Below are 21,593 nucleotides of genomic sequence, written 5' to 3' on the forward strand. Positions count from 1 at the left end.
GATTTTATTGATTTATTCATGAGAGACACACAGAGAGAAGCAGAGACACAGGCAGAGGGAGAAGCAGGCTCCCTGCAGGGAGTCGGGTGCGGGACTCCATCCCGGGACCCCAGGATCACAACCTGAGCGGAAGGCAGATGCTCAACTGCTGAGCCACCCAGGTGTCCCATTAAGACAGTTTCTGTCCCCAGCCCCGCGTCGCAGGCCTGGGGGCAGCAGAGGAAGGGGCGAGGTCCCCACGGTCAGGAAGCCCCTCGGTGAAGGTCCCCCGCACACAGAGATGGAGTCAGGTAGAGACCCTGCCACCAGCCCCTGCGCCCTCCTGCTTTATTTCAAAGGACAGGAACTCTCCGGGGCATGCAGGGCCAAGCATCCTGGTTGCCATGGTTACTGCGGGCCGAGCCAGCCCCGGGTTTGAGAGCCCAGCGGCCAAAGCAAGCGGAGAGAGGGAGGGGACCGGAGCTGACAAAGGGACCGCAGAGCAGAGGGGCGCGCAGGGCTGGGGGGGCCGGGGAGGCGGGAAGGGGGGATGGACGCGGCAGAGGCGCGGGGGGAAAGGGCGTGAGCGCAAGGGGGAGGCGTGGGGGCGCGGAGACCCTAGCCCTCCGCTTACCCGCCCGGCTCCGCCATCTCCCGTTGCTAGGCGACGCCGTCAACATCCGGCGGGCGGGGACCACGCGCGGGGCCGGCGCGGGCGGCGCGGAGACGCGGCCTTTGTGCCACCGCCGCGCTGGAGGCGCGCAGCACCCACCCGTGTAGACACATGGAGACATAAACAGTTTCTCCGTCTCTAAGTCCGGGCTGCGTCCCGCCTGGCTCGGGGGCTGCAGAGCGACAACCGTGCCCACCCACGAGCGTCCAGCCAGGCAGCTCCGATGTCCCGGGGACCCGCGACCGCTCAGTGCCCCGAACCCCGGGGCAGGCCGAGGTGGGGGCGTGAGGGGCTCCGGAGCACCCCCGCGGGGTGGGTGGGGGGTGGGTGGGGGTGCAGCCTGGAGCCCGCCCATCCATCCGCAGACCTGGGGCCCCCGGGGGGGGGGGAGCGGAGGGATGCTCAAGGGCCTTCGGGTGGGCGATGGGTGATCCCCCTCCTTGCCCCAAAGAGGAGAGGCGCAAACGGAGGATGGAGAGGGCGCACGGGGAGAGGCCCAGGGGGGCCGCCTTCACTGCGGAGGGGGCGGGCCCTGGGACCCGCAATCAGGACGGCCCAGGGCAGGGGACGCGGGTCCCCAGGGCGCGAGGTGGCTGGGGCAGGATCGGGGCGAACCGAGGGGCTGGATGGGGTCGCAGCTGGGCTGGGGCGGGCGGGGGGCCGGAGCGGGCCGGGGCGGGCCGGCCCCGGGTGGGTCAGGCGGGCGGCGGGGGGCGGGTCCGGGTGGGCCCGGCGAGGGGCCTGGCGAGGGGCCGGGCGGGCGGGGCGCGAGGGGGCGGGCCGGGGGCCGGGCCTCGCCGCGCATCCCCGCCCCACCGCGCCTCACTGGCGGCGGCGGCGGCGGCGGCGGCGGAGGCTCCGGGAGCCGGCGCGAATCCGGCCCCCGCTGCGGGACCCGGGTGGGTATCGGGGCTCGGGCGGGGGATGCGGCGGCGGAGCCCGAGGGGGCCGCGGGGGACCGGGCGGCGCCCCCTCTGCGGGGCGGGGAGGGGGCGCCGCGGGGCGCTGGGCCTGCAGCGGCGGGGCCGGGAGGGGCGCGGGCCCGGGGCGGGGCGGGGGGAGCCCCCCAATCACGCAGAAGCCCCCTGGGGACCCCCCGCGGCGCACCGGGAGTGGACCCCACCCGGGGAGACTCGCCCCCGCCTGCGTGGGCCCGTGGACCCGACAACTTGCGGTCTTTGTCTGGATGTAGGGTCGGAGCACGCGAACGAGAACTTGGAGGGGCCTCCGCGCGCACCCCCAGCCCCCCGAAGTGGGTGCCTTGCAGCCCAGCAGCGTGCACACGGTCCGCGTCGCTGGGCCTTGGGTCGGTGGGCTGGCTGTGAGAACCGCATGTCAGGAAACTCACTTCCTTTAGGCCCAAGAAAGAAAGAAAGAGTAGGGGGGAAAAAAAAGGAGGAAAAAAAAAAAAAGGCAATTTAAGATTGCTAAATATAACCTAAGCAACCCTGCCAGGAGCCGGTGAATCTTGAAATCCTGTGATTCCCACACTCGGAAGTTGGTGTCATATGTTGGCCACAATCTAGTTCAGATTCTGTTCCGGAGATGGAAACGACATATCTCGTCTTGCGCCACCCCCCCTCCCCGTCCCCCACTCTCAAGTTTGTTTACCTGCCTCCCCAAATTCGGGGGACAAGCTGGGCAGGTCCTCCCTGTGGTCTTAGGGACCTTCCTCTACCACCTGAAGGCCCCAATTCTTGTATCTGGAAGTAAGAAATGGTTGTCAAAAGTGGCCATGTGGGATCCCTGGGTGGCCCAGCGGTTTGGCGCCTGCCTTTGGCCCAGGGCGCGATCCTGGAGACCTGGGATCGAATCCCACGTCAGGCTCCCGGTGCATGGAGCCTGCTTCTCCCTCTGCCTGTGTCTCTGCCTCTCTCTCTGTGTGTGTGACTATCATAAATAAATTAAAAAAACAAAACAAAACAAAACAAAAAAACAGTGGCCATGTGAGGAAGGGGGCCATCAAACAGTGGGTTGCAGAAGCCCAGATCCTACAAGTCATTCCCAGTCTGCCATCGATTGATTAGAGAACTTTCAGAAATCTGTGTGTTAGTTTTAGAAATTCCTCGTTAGAAATATTAACAATTAATTGATTAGTGACCATCAGAGGCTTTTAAGAACCAGGAAAACTTTGGCAAACGAAAGGATTATTAAAGCAGGGATGTCCTTGGGGTGGTAACCAGAGGGTTTAGGAACAGCTGCCCCTTCTTGGTCTGGGGAGGCACATGTGTGCCAAACGCACTCACTGTGTTCTCTGTGGCTTGTGGACTGTTCGTGGCGAGCAGAATCTCAGGATAGCTGAAGAAAGTTCTCATCAGTGGAATTTTAAGAACCTTCAGCAGTGATGGTTGTTGTGTACGAACTTTCTGATTATTATTAAGTGAATTCACTTAATCCTAAAAACAAGCCCGTAAAGTCAGGACTGAGGTTATCCCCATTTTACAGATGGGAGCCCTGAGCCTTAGAGAAGTAGATTCCCCAAGTTCATGCACCTAGGACAGAACTGGAGGCCTCAGGCCCAGGAGGCTCCCACCCCAGAAACGGCGGCGCACGCCGCCTCCTCCCCTGTAACGGACACCTGCTGTTCACATGCACACGCTCTTCCTGACCCCTCTTTTTGCAGCCAAGACAACATGGTTCGCTCTGCCTTATGATTGATAAAAAGCAAAGGAGTGGAGACGAATCCCATGTCACCACTGGCTGCTAATAACAGTTCTCTTTCGTCCAGAAACAACCTCCCGGGCCTTGTATAAAGGCATTTGAGAAGACAGCGGTCAGGTTTCCGCAGCCCACCTGTTTGCACAGGTCTCGCTGCCCTGGTTTGGGGGTGGCTCCGTGCAGCGCTTGCAAACGTGGCCTCCGAAGTAGATTGCCGGGTTCAGATACCTAGCCCGGTGCACTGTACCGGCTTAATTCCCCTGTGCCTTAGTTTCCCCATCTGTACAGCAAAGATGGTTCTACCTGCCTCAGAGGCAATGACCATCCAAAGCACCTAGTGCCCGGCACGTACCAAGTGTTTGTTACTTTTTAAAAATTTATTTAAAAAAAATTTAAAAAAATTTATTAATGACCATCATTTGGATTTATCCCGTTTAGCAAAATTGGTCAAAACATTTTGATTTTTTTTTTAGTTCCTTGTGTATGTGGTTTGTCCAGCGTGAGGCCGATCTGTGCAGAAGTGGTATTCACCACGTAGGTCAATTCACGCTCTTTGCTCTGTAACTTGGCTGACTGTTCAGGGACCACGGCCACCAGCTTGTCTGGCAACACAAATCTCAAGTAGAGATTTTACCTGGTCCACTGCCCCCTCCTCCCCAGCCCGAATTTTTATGGGCCTGAATCCTCTCATGTAAGATTTGCCAGGTGGCTTCTTTTTTTTTTTTTTTTTTAAGATTTTATTTATTTATTCATGAGAGACACCCAGAAGCAGAGACACAGGCAGAGGGAGAAGCAGGCTCCTCAAGGGGGGCCCAACATGGAACTCGATCCCAGGACCCCGGGATCACACCCTGAGCCAAAGGCAGAGGCTCAACCCCTGAGCCCCCCCAGGTGTCCCGGCCAGGTGGTTTCATACTGTGGGACAGCTGGGGGGAGGACAAGAGGACGGGCTTGCCCCTTGACAGTGAGGCAACTGTAGCAGCTGGGGCCCACGTGGCTTTTATTGATGTACATGGTATCGTACATCGTTGTGTTATATTTGTACAATACCGATGAGCGTTGATGAGCCCCGTGCACGGAAGAGAAAGCACAAGTCTGCAGTCTCCTTCTCCACCACCCCTGCCCCCCAATTCAGGGAGCTGGCGTAAGACGTCTTCTTCCTTTCACTTCAGTCGTGGTGGTTTTTGCTGTTGACCACCTGTGCGCCCCTTGGCACTGGATCTTGCGTCTTTAATAAATCTATTCTGATGAGCTGTCTAGTGATATCGGCTCTGAAGCTCGTCTTTTACTGCGTCTTCTGAACCAATATAGCCATCCTCAGAGAGGAGCAAGGTCCAGCCCCCAGAAGACTCCATGGGATGCCCCCGAAGCTGTCACCAGCCGGGATGGCAGGCCCTTCTCTTGCTGAGCCTTGGGCAGCCAGTCTGTCCAGGTGTTTTTTTTTTTTTTTTAAGGTTTTATCCATTTATTCATGAGAGACAGAGAGAGAGGCAGAGCCACAGGCAGAGGGAGAAGCCGGCCCCATGCAGGGACCCCAGGATCACGCCCTGAGCCAAAGGCAGGCGCTAAACCGCTGAGCCACCAGGTGCCCCTGTCCAGGTGTTTAAAGTTGATGAATGTGATGAGCCACCAGTAAGGACCCACCTGACTGCAGGTACACAGGTGTGGCGGGGTCTTCCGTGCTCTCTCTGGATTGGCTACTGGAGAAACCACCATAATCGATCGGAGTGCAGCCCGAGCCCGTGTCTGCACTCAATTGCACACTTTGGTTTATGTGCTGGTTTTCCACACCGAGTGACCCTGAATTCAATAGCCTGATAAATTGGTCATTACACTCTCTGGCTTTCTGAAACTGGGGCAAAGGGCACGCTTAACGGATGTCATTTTACACTCTTTCGCTTTTCAATTTCTGTGACTAAAAAGCTTTCCCTGGGCAAGATCAACTGCATTGCTCTTCAGGGATATTGTCAATATATCCCCCCCCCCGCACCCCCACCCCATTTTATTTTTGTTTTGTGGTGCATTCGATTCTCCTTTTCCACGGACAGAGCACCTCACCTCTCTGTATGAAAGTTTACAGGAGTGACGTAGCGTCAGGTGCACCTAACCCGCTGCAGGTCAGCTGTCAGCTTCCTGGCTGGATTTGCACCTTTCCTTGCTTTTTTGGGGGTTCAGTCCTTCCTTGTTTTTCGATCCTGGCTCATCTGCAAGGTCAGTTTCATCTCCCAGGCCCCATCGCCTCGGCTCTTTGGGGAGGAAATAACTGTTATGGTATTTGCTGTCAAGGGGGCACAAACAGCAGATGGTCTCTTGCTTGAGAGGCAGAGGCCTTGGGGTTTTCCAGGGAGTAGGTGATAATCAAAGTGACAGCTGGACAGCGGAAACAGTGAAGCTGGTTCCCCCCCCCCCCCGGGTGTCTGTGACTGTCTTGTCCTCTCGGCCTGTCAGAGGGCCTTTCCTGGTGGCCGTTGTCCAAGCCTCCAGCGCTGGGGTCTCTGGACCCCTAAGCTCTGTTTCTTCATTTTAAATACAAGTTGGCTCCCCGGGCCGCCTCCCTTGCATGCAGAGAGGCCCCGCCCACAGCGACCCTGTTTCTGGGTGACCGTCTTTTCAATGGGGATCCTGGATGTGATGTATGTGCCGGGGACACCTTTCTCTTCTACAATAATCCCGGCACGGCAGCCACGTGGAACCGACGCGTGTGAGGTGCAGCACAGCAGAGAGGACGGGTCGGGCCCGCCCCCAGGTGTCCTGTCTGGACGATGAGACTTGGAAGACCCAACTTCCCCACATCGTGCACCCCACAGATCGGGGCCCTGGCCCCGACTACTTGCAGGGTCCACATCACCCTTTGAACCACCAAGCTGGGGCTTCCCCGAAGGACATGGCGTGCACGCCTGGTCCTGGGGAGGGAGAGAGAGCTGGGGTCTCCTCCGAGGTGTGGTAGCAGCAGATGTTGTGTGTGGGGAAAACAATCCATGTTTTCGTGTGTCTGGCTCCTGTTTAAACAGCATCGCCTGTTCCCCGTGTTGATCCTTGATCCGGCTTTGAGAGCAAAGCAGAGGAACCGGTTTCTGGCTGCCACATGCCAGGTGGCCGGAGCTCAGGGCTTACTGCTCCTGAGCAGTCGGACGGTGACAGGGCCAGGTGGGCTTCGTCCCACCGTAGGTTCCCTTTAGTGTCCAGCCCCCGCCCCCCTGCTCCGGACCCGCCTCCCCCCGCTGCCGTGAGCGGCTGTCACGACGGGTGTGGGCTGCAGGGACTGGCAGCCCGTGAGGTGCCGGGACCCCATTTGCCCTGCCGACAGCTGCATCCCAGCCCCGAGCCAGGGTGGCCCGAGGCAGGTGTGCAGCTCAGAGCAGCGAACAGGGAAAGTCAAGCTCGTGCCTCTTAGGGTGGCTCAGGCTGCCCTATTTCTTTGGCCTTCCTGGGAAGGTTCTAGAAGAGAACTTTGTACCTTTGCTCCTATTTGTTTTTCTATTTGGCAACTGCTGGGGCCTTTTATGACCAGGACAGGAAACCAAGGCTCTGGGCAGAGAAGGCTGCCAAGGGCAGGCACTGGCGTGAGTGTGCAGCTTTCCTCTGACCCGTCTTGCTGCTCCCAGAGGGACATGGGGGCGCATGTCCCCCTCTCACCTGGCTCTAGGCCTGGGTCCTTATCATATTGCCTAAAACGTGGTTGCTCTGCGTGGGGATTTGACAGTCGGTGGGGGAGTTAGATGTCCAGTCTCTACCATGTCCTCACCATGGTGTCGTCAGCAGCAGAATGGTCCCCAAAGAGGTCCACGCCTGGACCCCGGGCACCAGGGATGAGGTTAGGTGATGTGGCACTAAGGTTGCTCATCAGCTGCCCTAGACGGGGGGATTGTCCTGGCTTATCCAATGGGACTGGTGTCATCCCAGCGTCCTTAAAAGCAGAAGAAGGGGGCAGAGGGTCAGTGTCAGAGCCATGTGATGGGGGAGGACCTGAGTGGCCACCGCCGACTTTGAGGGTGGAGGGAGGGCCACGAGCCAAGGGCTGCGGGCGGGTTCTTGAGGCTGGAAGCGGCAGGGAAACAGATTCTCCCCCAGAGGCGCCGGAAGGGAGGCAGCCCTGGGTTTGAGCCTGGGGAGCCCCGGGGAGCCCTCCTGGCCTCCAGAACTGTGAGCTACTTTATTTGTGTTGCTTTAAGCTGAGAAACGTGTGGCGATTTGTTGCAGCAGCAGCAGCAGCCGTGGGCAACCACGCGCGTGGGCTGGACGTGCTTTCTGAAGGAGGCACACGGGTGACTGGTGTCTTTTCCGAGGGGGCCAATTCTTGATCCACGGGTGGCTCATTTCCGGCTGGCTCGTGGGTGACCTTGCCTCCGTCTCTGTCTGTGCAGGACGGCTCTTCCTCAGGTATAAATGCCCAGCTCCGGGGGATTGAATGCCGGGCAGGGGCGTCTCCACTTCGCCCCTGTACACGTCAGAGCAGAGCCCCCTGAGCTACCGAGGCCTCAGCTGCTTCAGGCCCGGGTCGTGGCAGGTGCTCCGGGGGCGTCCGTCCAGGAGCCAGTGCGGTCGGTGGAGGCCTGCTGCCCCCTGGCCCCGGCCCAGCAGCACGGCCAGTTCCAGACTGGACTGCGAAATAAACACCTGCCCACCTCCCCGCTTCCCGGATCCCCGCTCTCCAGCCACCCCCAAACCCCTCTCCTGGGCCCCCAGTGCCCCTTACCCCGTAGGCTGCGATGGGGGTGTGCCGAGAACCCACAGTTCTCAAAGGTGCTGGGGATGCTGCGGAGCAGAGAGGGCTTTCTGCTGGGGGGAGCCCCGTGTCACGAGCATGTGTGTGTTTTGAGGGGAGGCCAAGTTGTTCTGTCCTTTCGAATTACACACTAGCCTATTTTGCAAAAATCTGGCCCAACCTCAGTTGCCGACCACTCACAACAGCACAGAGCTCAGCTTGCGATCACGTCCCAGATGGCTAGAAACCAGCACTGGCATTTTTTACTTTATACCTTTTAAAATCATTACTTTTTTTTTTTTTTTTTTTTTTTTTTTTTTTGTGCACCCAAACTGATGCTCATTCTAGATCTTGGCCTTAGTCCATCTTTCTGTTCCTCCGTGTGCCAGCAGGCTGGCATTGCTGTCCTTTCCATCAGCAAAAACAGAGCGTGTGGATCTTGATTGAAGGTGGCATTCTGTAGACACGTCATTCACCAGGGGACTTCTCAGAGATGTCTTGGACTCAGGAGCTTAGATCTAAAACCCACAAGAGTGACACGGGTATAACCATCTTAAAGTAGAAATATTAAGTGAACGCAAAAGAGGAAAATGACGTTTTTATTGTCGTCCAAGGATCTACCTTGAGCTGCCTCTCTATCCCCCTTCCTCTCGGGATTGGGGGACAGGCTCTGTAATATTGGTACAAAGTGCTTTTGAGCATCTCGGCTGCTATTTTGATTTCAGTTAACTCCGAGTCCTTGCTGGAGGAAGTCGGGGAGCTGTCCCTGGCTGCCGGCTCCTCTCTGCTCCCTTTCGAGCTGGTTTTGTGTGTCTTTGGATCTCTGCGGACGGCGTTTCAAGATGGTTTTGCCCTCCCCCCCAACTCTGTGCGAGGTATGATGAGAATAAGTAATACGCGGCCGGAGGAAGACCCCGGATCCATGGAAGGGGACCTGGGCCTCCTACCAGCTCAGAGTTCCGTGCCCAGGAAGACTTTCTGGAGCACAGCTTTCTGGTCTCCCGGGAGGGGTGGCTGTCTTTGCTCCTTCCCGCCCCCGTGGGACACCAGGTCCCTAGGGTCGTGGGCCTAAACTGCTCTGCAGGTTGTGAGTAAGGAGCACTCAAGGTCATGCATCTTGTGGATTCAAGGACACCGGGAAGATCCCCAGCAGGTTGTGCAGCCCTTGCCAGGCCCTGGCATTGCTGCTGGCAGCTTCCCTCGGCCTGGACATCCGAGCTCCCTTTGTCACCCTGCCGTCGCTCGTCCTGCCTTAGCTCCCTGCCTGTCTCTTGCCTCCATCCACGAGTCCACCCTCAGCCTGGCTTCTTTGGGTGCATGTCTTCTGGTCTCCACCCTTTTTTTTTTTAAATTAATTGTATTTTTTAGAGGGTTTTACTTTTACAAAAAAAAAAAAAAAAGGCAGAAAGTACAGAGAGTTGTCAATATATCCCTCTCTAGTTTCCACTATTCTTATTTTTCATCCCAGTAAAGTATCCGTAGCATGGTGACCACTCAGGCCATTCTGAAGTGTGCGGTTTTATGGCATTGGGACCGTTCACATCCTTGTGCCGCCGGGCCCCCCATCCAGCAGGGGAGCTTCTGCAGCCTCCCCCCACCCCGCCCTGCTCCTCCCACTCGGCTCCCCTGGGTGCTGCCCGCCGCCCAACCCCACCTGGCCCCTTCCCCGCTGGCCCTTCCCTGCTGCTGCCCGCAGCCCCCCTCTCCCTCCCGCTCTCCTCCGAGATTCACATCTGCGTGGCTTGTGTCACGACGTCGCCTCTCCTGGATCTGTGCCCCACTCTGGACACCTTGTCTACCTCCAAATTTCCTCTTTTTTAAAGGACACTAGCTGCCCTAATGGCCTAATTCCAACTTAATCACTCCCGTAAAGACCTGTCTCCATTCAGTCGGAGGTGCTGGGGGTTCGAGCTTCAACATATGATTGGGGGGGCTGGGGGGGACACACACTTCAACTCATTAACACGTTGGAAAATGCACGTGTGATACTATGACTGAAAGAAAGACCCCGTGTCATCCCAGTGGGGAATCTCTGGTTTTCTTTAAGGTAGACATGGAACATAGGGGAAAACACGCAATGGTTTCAGGTCCCGTGATTGAAGGAATTGATGTTTTTTATACTTCTCTGAGCTTGTTTCCTACTTAACAATAACAAAAAGCATTAAAAAATAGGTCAAGGACTCTCTCCAAGTGCAGTTTGATAGAGAGCAGAGGTTGGGAACCAGGTCTAATTTCAACGAAATTGGCTCACAGAGCAACAAACGCACTTAGAGGAGAAGTGAGAGGTGTCCGAAGAGTGTGCGTATACCTGCGGGTGGTGTTTGACGGACACCCCCAGGCCGCGGCCTCCTGGGGCTGGGGGGACTGTCCCCCGCCCGCCCGGGTGGCTGGGGTGGGAGGGGAGCCGAGCTCTGAGCACAGAGTACAAAGGTCTCTGGTGCCAAGCTTTTCCGCTCACTGAGTGACCTGAATGCTCGCCACCTGTTTTCTCGTTTCCAAAACCGCGCATTTAAGGAGGCTGCGCGGCTGCCAGAGCCGCAGTGACACTGAGCATCAGATCCGCGTCTGGCGTGTGGGAAAATGCTGGATTGTGAGCACTGGTATTTTGGGATCCCCTTCAAATCTTCCAGCACATTCTTTTGATTATCCTCCACGGTGGCAAACATCTTCACTTAAAAGACGGTTTGGTTTTTAGAATCAGCTGAGAGTTGTTTGCAGCCCAGTCTGGCGGTTAGACGGATTAAGTAAGGAATACCATTGGAGGCCCCACAGGAGATGGGGCTCCAGCCTCGCCCACGCGGAGGCCACGAGCCCTGCCATGTGGCTGGTCCCCACTGAGATGCACTTAATGCAAAACAGACACCAGAGTCTGCAGGCCCAGGGAACGTAAAGCAGCCCATCGATCATTTTTTTCATATTGATTATGTGCCGAAATGATACTGTTGGGGACATAATGAGTTAAATGAAAGTATATTACCAAAATTAATCTTCCTCATTTCTCTTTACTCTTAAGAAATGTGGCTAGTAGGATATTTGAAATTTTGTATGTGGTCGAATTATATTTCTACTGGGCAGCGACGGTCTTGGAAAGAAGAGAGTTCTGTTTTTGTACGGTTCATTAAGTGACCTTGTAATCCTGGAATGATTCTTGAATTCTAAAAATGTTCTGGATAACAGAATCTTCTTTAGAATAACAATATAGTTTTTCTAGATAGTTGGACGGTCGACGCACGTTGTGACGTGTAGGTGCCCGTGTGTTGTTTTTTTTTTAAAGATTTTATTTATTTATTTATAGAGATGCAGAGAGAGAGAGAGAGAGGCAGAGACACAGGCAGAGGGAGAAGCAGGCTCCATGCAGAGAGCCTGACGTGGGACTCGATCCAGGGTCTCCAGATCACGCCCTGGGCTGCAGGCGGCGCTAAACCGCTGCACCACCGGGGCTGCCCCGTTTTTTTTTTTTTTTTCTTTAAAGAGTTTCTCATACGAGGGGTGTTGCGCGCCGTGGCGTGCATTCGAAATTCAGACAGTAGAACTGGGGGTGAGAGACAACGAGTGGACATGCCCTCGACCTGGAGAGGCCAGGAAGGCCTCCCAGAGAGGCTGCCCGTTGGCGGTTTGGGTGGAAAGGAGCTGATTATCCAGAAAGTGGTCCGAGGGGTCGGCTATCTGCAGCCCATGGGCCAAATTCAAGCCTTCTGCTTGTTTTATAGCCTTTGAGCTAAGAATGGGGTTTTGTATTTCTAAATGGTTGAAAAAAATTGAAAGGAGCGTTTTTTTGAGTGTGTGACACGTGGAGATTTGTGAGATTCAGGCCAGAGTGTCTAATAACCAAGTCTCACTGGGTCACAGACACACCTACTGGTTACGGTCTGTGGGGCTTTCACACTGTGGGACACAGATGATTACTATCGGGTGCTCCTCAGAACCAGCTTGCCGCCCCCTAAGCTGAGGGGCTGAGGGGTCATTGAAAGTGTTGAGAAGGGTGGGTTTGGGAGAGCCGCTGGATTCGGGGCCCCGGATGTGGCCAAGAGCAAGTGACGTCCTTGGCTTGTGGCCGGGGAGGTGAGGGTCCCAGGTGGGATTTTCAGGGTGATGCCAATATTGGGAACCTCAGTGAGTAGAGAGAAGGGAGTGATGGATCTTTCTAGGTAAAGATGCAGATAGGGGAAGGGTGCTGTCCGGCTGCAGGAAGCGGTTAGAAGAATCCTGTGCTTGGGAGAGTTGGTGCCCTTTTTGGGGAGACCTGAGAACAGAGTTGGGGGCACAGAAGGGGCCCTTAGAGAACCAGGTGGGCTGAGGATCGACGTGGCCCCGGACCGGCCAAGGGCACACTGAGACCGCCCTTCCACCCCGAGAGCCTGTGCAGAGAGAACCTCACTTAGGGGGCAGCCCTGGTGGCACAGCGGTTTAGCGCCGCCTGCAGCCTGGGGTGTGATCCTGGGGTCCCAGGATCTAGTCCCACATCGGGTTCCCTGCATGGGGCCTGCTTCTCCCTCTGCCTGTGTCTCTGCCTTTCTCTCTCTCTGTGTCTCTATGAATGGATAAATAAAATCTTTAAAAAAAGAAAAAAAAGAAAAAAAAAAGAACTTCACTTAGGGAAGGCTCTGGATTTGGGGAGAAGCATACAAAACGCGGTAAGCCCAAAGTAACTTGATGGTTCAAAAACTTGCTTCATTGTGGTAAAATATACATGATATAAAAACGTACCATCTTAACCTTTGCTAAGTGCAAGGTCAGTGGCATTAGGTACATTCACACTGTTGTGGGACCATCACCACCATCTGTCTGTGTCAGAACATTGTCATCGGCCCAAACTGAAACTCTGGCTCCAAAACACTAACGCCCCATCCCCTCTGCTCCCCCGGCCCCTGTACGTTCTCTCTCTATGATGCTGACGACTCCAGGGGCCCCGTGTAAGTGAAATCCTACGCCGTTTGTCCTCCGTGGACGCTGACCTCACTGAGCACCGTGTCCTCAGGACCCATCATGCCATAGCAGGTGTCAGAGTGTCCTCCCCCTTTTTTTTTTAAATTTTTATTTATTTATGATAGTCACAGAGAGAGAGAGAGAGAGGCAGAGACACAGGCAGATGGAGAAGCAGGCTCCATGCACCGGGAGCCCGACGTGGGATTCGATCCCGGGTCTCCAGGATCGCACCCTGGGCCAAAGGCAGGCTCCAAACCACTGCGCCACCCAGGGATCCCTGTCCTCTCCTTTTAAGGCTGAATAATATTCCGTCAAGTGGACGGACCATACAACAGAGTATTCATTTATTCATTTAATTTCTTTTTTAGTTTCAGAGGTAGAGTTTAGTGATTCCACTGCTGCATATTTATTCATCCCTTTAATATTCATCCATCAACAATTTTATCACATTGGCTTCCACCTTCATTTGTTTTCCTCCCAAGAGGGGAAGGTGAGGTCCCTCTGCGGATGCCCCCGGCCGGTGAAGCCGGCGCGCACCCCTCCCGGGATGGTCTGAGTCTCAGACACTCGCCCTCTCTGACCCAGGGAGGCGTGGCTCTGCGCTCCCACCCGTGGCTCTTTCCACGGCTCAGTGGTGGTCTGCGTTCGGGAGCTCGGCCAGTGGGAAGCGTCTGGTTCATGTAGCGAGAGCCTAGGCCTTGGATTGTTGGGCCTTTGGCTCAAATAAAAATTGCCTTCAGCCCGTTTACTGGGTGTTGGGCTTTTGTTTGAGCCTGAGAATTCTTCCTTTTTATCAGCTTTTTGGTTAACTCTTCTGTGAATCATTCTGCTCCTTTTTGTCAGTGAGACTCTAGGAGTTCTGTATATATACTGGATCTCATCCTTTCATTTCTTGTTTATTTTATTTTATTTTAGTTTAGTTTATTTATTTATTTATTTATTTTAAGAACTTTATTTTATTTATTTATTTTTTTTATTCATGATAGACATAGAGAGGTAGAGACACAGGCAGAGGTAGATACAGGCTCCATGCAGGGAGCCTGATGCAGGACTCGATCCCTGGACCCCAGGACCATGCCCTGGGCCAAAGGCAGGCGCTAAACCGCTGAGCCACCCAAGGAACCCTTTATTTATTTATTTTTAAAGTTTTTATTTATTTAAGTAATCTCAACACCCTACGTGGGGCTCGAACTCTTGACCCCGGGGTCGAGAGTCACATGTTCCTCCGACAGCGCCGGCCCGGCACCCTTCTCGTTTATTTTTTTTTTTAAAGAACAAGTTGTAGACAGACTCTGTCCTTCAAATACTGCTTGTGACACCCTTCCCAGCTGAGATGACCCATTGCATGTCGGGACATCAGGCTGGGCCTGGGGGCAACAGGGTGCGGGCGGTGGAGGAGGCCGGGAAGGATGGGATGGAGGACAGAGGACTCTCCCTGGGAAGCACGGTGAGACTTGTTGGCATAGACGTAGGGGTAAAAACAGAGCAAAGAGAAGTCTGGAGGTTTTCCGAGATCGCTGTGGGGGAGCAGAGCCCTCTGATGGGTGGCTCTCACCAGCATGGTTTGGCCTCCGGGGGACGTTTGCAATGGCTGGTGACATTGTTGGTGGGCACAGTGGAAAAGGCACTGCTGGTGATGCCCAGTGGGTGGAGGCCAGGGTAGCCTCGACCACAAAGAACGACCTGGCCCCAAACGTCCCTGGTGCCACGGCCTAGAACCGAGCGTGCCCTACACGGTGGTTAGGGACCACCATCCAGTTCAAGCTCCCTGGTGTGAGCAGGACACAGCACCAAGGACACTTGGCCCAAGCCCATGACCTTGGCCTGAGGCGCCTCGTCTGTATCCCTCTCCCACAGCCACGTCTGGACGAGCCCCGCCTGGGCCGAAGCGTGCGGAGGATGGAAACACTCCCCCGGCAATGTCTCTGGGCCGCCTCCTTCGCCGGGCCTCCTCCAAAGCCTCGGACCTCCTGACCCTCACCCCGGGCGGCGGCGGCGGGCCCCCCTCCGTCCTGGATGGGGAGATCATCTACTCCAAGAATAATATCTGCGTGCACCCCCCAGAGGGGCTGCAGGGGCTGGGGGAGCACCACCCAGGTGAGCCCAGGAGACGGGAGGGCCTGGGGGGGTGGGGTGGGGGGAGATTAACATGCAAATGAAATAAAACAGTCCATTTGCTCTGGTGGGGGGTGCAGATTTGGAATCCTCGGCCCCGTTTCTTTCTTTCTTTTTTTTTTTTTTTTAAGATTTTATTTATTTATTCGAGAGAGGGAGAGAGAGAGAGAGGCCGAGACACAGGCAGAGGGAGAAGCAGGCTCCGTGCAGGGAGCCCGATGTGGGACTCGATCCCGGGTCTCCAGGATCACACCCTGGGCTGAAGGCAGTGCTAGACCACTGAGCCACCCGGGCTGCTCCTCGGCCCCGTTTCTTTCTAAAGTAACCAAGCCTCAGCTGCGGAAAGCTTTCGTGTCCCTTCCCCATCTGTCCTAATTTCCCCATCTTCGAAGGGACCAGTGACCTTTAACTTACACACATGGGATGGGACGGTTTAAGGGGAATCAGCCTCAGAAGACAGTAGGTCGCTACAGGGCGGCTGGGAGCAGGGGACTCCCCCCCCCCCCCCCAGCAGCAGGGAGAGAAGCGGGCCACCGTCCTCTGTCCCCTGTGGCAGGTGCACGCCGCTAGCCCTAGGACATGGCTGCTGCTTCCTTCCCGCAGCCCCGGGGGCTGGGAGGAGAACGGGGTGCAGCGTCGTACGGGCCTGGCGATCTGGAGACATGGAAACCACCAGTCCTGTCCCCGCCTGCCCCCTAACCCCACTGGTTCGAAATTAGGGAAGAGAACTCAGCGCCGGAGTCTGTGGCAGGGAGACGTAGGAACCTGGGGCCGTGCCCGGGACACCCCAGCGCCGGGGCCTTCATTAGCCCGGGGTGGGACACTTTTCCTGTGGCCACAGCGACGTCGCTCTTTGGTGCCAAGTCACAGAGAGAGAAACTGCGTGTTTTTTCAGGGCTCAGGCTGTATCCTGAGCCCTGCAGTGGCGACGGCTGCCCTGTGCACTGCGGGGCTGCGGGTCACGGCGCACAGCAGAGCTTCTCCTCCAGGACGTCGACCGCAGCGGTCCCCAGGCAGGGGCAGATCTGAGGCTCTCAGATCGGGTCAGAGCAGCCGGGCTCTCACCCCGGGGCCGGGCGGGGCGGTGGTTCTCTCAGGCCTGCTGCCCATGGGGACAAAAGAATGGGCTAGTGATACCCCAGTCCTGTGTGGCCCTTCGTCGCTTGTGCAAATGACTTGCCACAAATAAATGGACTGCTTTCTTTTGTTTGCATGTTAACCTCATCAGAGTGCCCGGAGCCCCGGGCAGGCCCCCCCCCCCACCTTTTTTTTTTTGAACGAGAAGGCTGGTACTCCGAGAGGCTGGGCCGCTGCCAAGGCTAGCCCCGGGTGGAGGTGTGGCAAGGGCAGGCTCCGGGCAATCCCCACGCTTCCCCAGGCTGCTGGGGGATGCGCAGGGCCCCCAGGGCAGGTGCAGCCTGGCCACAGCCTGGGGACTTGCCCACCCAGCGCAGACAGAGGCCCCACAGCAGATGTCAAGACATCTAAAAGTCATAAATCACAATCAAGTCTGAGCACGTTACTGTATGCAAGTTACATGTCAACAAAAGACTGAATAGATTAATTAAAAGGAAGTTTAGATTATGTTAATGAACGAGTCCTACCTTGGTAAGGCTATCTTTATAGTCACCCGGAGGGTCAGGTGCGGATTTGGAATCATCGGCCCCAACAGGCTCCAAAGCAGGAGACCCGACCTCACTTTGTCTTTCCTGCACTAGGAGGGACCTCAGGCTCCCACGTGTGGACACCCCAGCCCGTCCACAGCCCCCCAGACAGCTCAGGAGCGGGCCCTGGAAGCAGAGCCTGGACTGTGTGGACAGGGAGTCCCAGGGTCCTGCCTCCCCGGAGGGTGCTCTAGAAGGGGGTGCAGGCTCTGGGTGGCACGTGGCCGTGCCTGACCCCAGGGCCAACTCTGAGGATTGGAAGAGGACACAGAGGTTCTAGGTCGGGCCTGAGAGTGGTAGCTCTTTGGGTCTAAATCAGAAAGGACCACACAGCCTTGGGAGAGCTTTGTGGGGATGCTGTCGTGCTGGAAGGCTGGGTGGGGGTCAGGGGCAGAGGCCTGGGGCTCCCTCACCAGTCCCGAGCTGCAGAATCTAAGCGCGTGGCCTCACCTGCACCCCACCGTTACCACTGAGTTTCCTGGCGTCCTCTGGAGACGGGAGAGGGGCTCAGGAGACTCTGGTGCGGGTCCTCAGAGCCCCGAGGGATGCCAGGGCCCGGCCCCTGCCCCCGGGGGCTTTCCAGAGTGGAGACCAGGAGCCCTGGGCACCTGGCCCATTAGGTCCAGGAACCAGGACATCCAGAGGTGGCAGGAAATGCTCCTCCCCGCCCCGGCCGGCCTGCAGGCTGAGCATTTGGGACCCCAGAGAGCCTGCCCGCTGGCTGCAGCCTGGAAGGGGGCCGCTCTGCTGGGTCCCTGGCAGCAGCCTGGTGCCTGACATCAGGGACGGCCCCTCCTTCCGCAAAGCTGAGTTGAAGAAGACACGCTGAGAACACAAGTGGCCGTGAAAGGCCCCACACCCCTGTCTGGGTTTATTTTATATGAAACAGAAATAAGGTCCGCAGCCTCCACTGCTCCCAGCCATGGTGAAGCGAGGCTCCCAGGCACCCCAGACCTGGAAGCTGGCCACAGGCGGAAAAGCCCTGGGGCCACCACCCCGTGGACAGGGTGGGGCAATGAGCTGGACGGGACTCCCCGTGCATGGAAAGTGACAACAGGTCACTGCCTGGGGGCCCGGGGCCCCCGAATCTGCTCGGAGGTGCTAGCAGGTGCCCACAGCTTTCACTCGCCTCAGGCCTGAGCGCACCCCCGGCCGCGTTGTGCTGGGGCCGGGCTGTGTGTGCAGCCTGGGGGCTCCCCACGTCCTTGCTGACCAGGGCCGGGCCTCCGCCACGAGCCATGGCGGCACGCGCATCGCCGTCCCTAACCGGCCTGTCCTCCTGACCCTCCCAGGCTACCTGTGCTTGTACATGGAGAAGGATGAGCTGCTGGGGAGCACCCTCATCCTCACGTGGGTCCCCAACTCTCGGATCCAGAGGCAGGACGAGGAGGCGCTGCGCTACATCACCCCAGAGAGCTCCCCCGTCCGCAAGGCGCCCCGCCCGCGGGGCCGGCGCGCCCAGAGCTTGGGGGCCCCCCACCAGGCCTCCCCCACGGAGCCCAGGCCCGCCCTGATCCCCAGAGACGCGGACGCCCTGGGGGTGGCGCAGAGTGTCCCAGACGCCGTGCGTGTCAGCCCCTCCCCGCCTTCCGAGGACGGGGACAAGCTGGCCCGGGGCTTGGGGATGGCCCCGCCACCCGCGCACAGCGACTCCGGGATCTTGTCGGCGGTCAGTTCGCAGGACGGGACGGAGGAGGGGCGGGAGCCGCGGCCCGAGGCGGGCGAGGAGGAGGGCTCCCTGGAGCTGTCGGCCGATGGCGTGAGCAGGGACAGCTCCTTTGACTCGGACTCTGACGCCTTCTCTTCACCCTTCTGCCTGTCGCCCATCAGCGCCGCCCTGGGGGACAGCGGCAGCTCCGTGTTCCTGGACAGCGAGAGCGGGTGAGTCCCAGTCTGACCCCAGGCCCGCCGGGGCCTCCTGGGGAGCAGCTCCCTGAGTGCTGAGGGGGGCCTGCCGGGGTCCCGCGCTCCCCAGGCCTGGGCCTCGGCGCCCGGGTCCCATCACTTGATGCCCCCCCGAGGCGATGGTGAAGGACGCGCATGGGGGGTTCCACCTCTGTCCCCTGTCCTCCTAAGCCTTCCCTGCCAGGTCTGACCTGCCCCGTAACCCAGACTAGACCCCACGGGGCCAGGCCCTGGGCATCCTGGTGTCCCCTGTTCCCATCCCTGGGGGGACAGTAGATTGTCACCCATCCCACAGCCCCTGCAGATGGCACACTCGGAGACTCCCGGCTGGTGGCATAAGGCTTTGTGGCTGCAGCCAAGGCAGGCACGTGGCCCAGCCTCCTGGCCGCGGGGGATCCTTAGCCCTTCTGCCCAGACCCTTGAGCTGTGAGAGGCTGGAACAGGGTCCTGGCGGGAATGTGGGTGGCATTCCCTCCGCAGCCGGAGCGCCCAGGTTACCAGGTGCCTGGGCACATGGGCAGCCTCGCTGGCTCAGGCCACACGGGCAGGGGCTGGCTGTGGCAGGAGTTACCTCGCCCTGGGGTGCACCTGGCGGGGTAGGGTCATCGCAGCATCACTAGGGGGCCTCACAGGGCTGGGTGGGCACAAGGCTCACGAGCAGGGGCCTGGCGCTAACTCAGAGTGGCCAGGACAGCACGGGCCAGGCCACCCCTGATGTGGGCAGCCCCTGCCTGTGGCCTGGCTGTGGTGCTCACTCTCCTTAGATGTCCAGGTACACGGTGGTGGTCATGCTCCTAAGCACTGACTCAGCAGCACAATGATTGAACTCGAGCTGGGAGCCGGGCTCGTGCTGGGGGTGGATGGTCCCAGCCTTGCGTGGGCAGCAGGCCTGTGTGGCACGATGACTTACGCTTATGACGCTCGCGACCGCCCCAAACCCTGGGAGGCGGGTCCTGACATTACCCCCGGGTGTAGAAAGGGAAAGCAAGGCACAGAGAGGTTATTGAAGCTGCCGAAGGTTACAATGCCAACAGGCCTGTGGAGCCGAATTTGAACCCAGACCCGGAGGACACGAGGTCACACGGGACGGACATAAGCCAGGGAGCAGAGGAGAAGGAAGTCGAGATGGGTTCTTACCCGGTGTATCCCCTCAATGAGCTGTGGTCGTCAGAGCCGAGGGTGGACTGATAACCTTTGTCTCAAGCCTTGGAGGGCGCGCAGGACCCAGGTGGGGAACAAGCTCAAGCCTGGCTTCCCACGCACAGCTCGGTCAGAGCGCCCCTGCCGGTGCCCCTGCCAGCGCAGGAGCCGTGCAGGGGCCCAGCACCCAGGGCCCAGGTGGAGGGACAGGGTCCGAGCTCCCATCTTTACTGTGACTCAGGTGTTCTGGGCCCAGCCTGTGGTCACATGGCTGAGGTCTTAGTGGCAGAACCAGGATCGGGGCCTGGCATAATGGGCCCCGTGGGCGCCTGATCGTGGAAGAGCTTGGATTTGGGAATTCGGGAGACCTGTTGGCAAGAGCGCCGTGTCTTCTTGGAGCCTCATCTCCTCGTTGGTCAGATGAGGACAGTAACACCCGTTTCATGGGGTCACTTTTTTGCCTCCTGTCTGCCTTGCTGGGTCCCCACCCCGGCTGCCCCTGAGAATGTCCCAGGGGACCTCATATACGCTTCTCAAGCCCAGGCAGTTCCCGATGCTTCCAGAGCAGCCCTGGGACACGTGTGACAATCTCAGGGCTGAAGATGGGGATGTTGTCGGCTTCTGGCGGGCGGACAGGGAAGCTGCTGAGCGCCTCCCAGGTCCCGGGACAGCCCCACCCCATGACAGAGCCATCCTGCCCACCTGTCTCAGCGCTGAGAACCCTTCCGAGACAGTCGGGGCGGCCCCGGCATCAGGAAATTGTTTTGTTTTCCTAATTGTGCTAAGATACACACAACATGAAATTTGCCGCCGCAGCCATTTAAAATTGTACGATTCGGTGACGTTTCATGCACTCGGGGTGTTGTGCAACAGAGACCACAGTCCAGATCCGAAACTCTGTCCTCACCCCCAAAAGAAACCCCATCCCCACTAGGCCGCCACTCCCCGTTCCCCCTCCCCCAGCCTCCAGCCCCGGCAACCACTAACCTGCCTCCTGCGTTGATGGACTTGCCTGTTCTGGACGTTTCCTGTGGAAAGGAAAGTGGAATCATACAATACATGGCCTTTTGTGTCTGGCTTCTTCTGCTGAGCGCGATGTCCATGCCGTGGCACGTGTCAGGACCTCCTTTTCGTGGCTGACTATGAATTCCCGTGGTTGGACGTGACGGCCCCACTCTGAGCCGCGTGCAGACCCCCGAGCCAGAGCAGCGGGCATCTCTGGGTGCAGGGGCTGGGCTCCTGCCTCAGGAGGCCTTTCTGTGGGGAGCGCCTCGGGAGCCGTAATTTTGCTTTGCAGACCCCGGCCCCACACGGTTTCATCAGGGGTCGCCCGCTTGCTCAGAGCCGCTTCACGGACGGTGTGCCGATCTCTGGGTGTGCGCCCCAGACAGCAGTGCGGGCCACGAGGGGCCTCAGCCACCAGAGTCCCCGCAGTTCCACGATGCTCGCTCTCCCGACCAGATCCGTCCAACGGGGCTGAGGCTTTGTGCTGGGATAGGACAGAGACGGACGGGACCCCTCCCCACCTCCTGGCCAGAAGCAGGTGCTTAGCGAGGTGGGTGGCGTGGGCACCGCCCGCGTCCCAGGTCCCGATGGGTGTTACACGGGGGCGCACTGGTTCCCGGCCCAGCCGTGCATGACAGGTGGCTGGGAGCTTGGAAACGCAGATGTGGATTCTGGAAGGGGCTGGGCGGGCCCTGGAATCTGCATTTTAGAGGCAGATTTGATGAGAGCCAGATTTGGGCCCTGGGCCAGCCCCTGCCGTGCACATTTGCTTTGCTGCTTTTCGCTCTGAGCTCCGCGTGTGGTTCTTGTCTCCGCCACCACA

General features: G+C 58.1%; 2 protein-coding genes across 11 annotated transcripts in view; one reads left to right on the plus strand and one right to left on the minus strand.

The window, feature by feature from the left end:
• Positions 1–686, minus strand: part of CCDC40 (coiled-coil domain containing 40) — a 40,023-nt gene extending 39,337 nt beyond the window's left edge. Inside the window, exon 1 of the mRNA XM_038546377.1 lies at positions 614–686. Within this exon, the coding sequence (XP_038402305.1) occupies positions 614–630 (17 nt within the window). The 5' untranslated portion in view covers positions 631–686. The remainder of the gene's footprint in view (positions 1–613) is intronic.
• Positions 684–21,593, plus strand: part of TBC1D16 (TBC1 domain family member 16) — a 77,204-nt gene continuing 56,294 nt past the window's right edge. For 8 of the 10 annotated variants that reach the window (XR_005364134.1, XR_005364135.1, XM_038546378.1 and 5 more), the window contains exons 1-3: positions 1,491–1,551; positions 14,799–15,038; positions 18,013–18,601. Coding sequence is in view for 8 of the 10 variants with exons in the window: in XM_038546378.1 (XP_038402306.1) it covers positions 14,861–15,038; positions 18,013–18,601 (767 nt within the window). In the remaining 2 variants the exon portion in view is untranslated. Of the gene's footprint in view, positions 929–1,490; positions 1,552–5,499; positions 5,522–14,798; positions 15,039–18,012; positions 18,602–21,593 lie in introns of those variants that run through there. The other 2 variants (XM_038546379.1, XM_038546380.1) reach the window with 2 other exon arrangements.

This window comes from Canis lupus, chromosome 9 (genome assembly GCF_011100685.1).
Source record: "Canis lupus familiaris isolate Mischka breed German Shepherd chromosome 9, alternate assembly UU_Cfam_GSD_1.0, whole genome shotgun sequence".
NCBI classification, from domain to species: domain Eukaryota; kingdom Metazoa; phylum Chordata; class Mammalia; order Carnivora; family Canidae; genus Canis; species Canis lupus.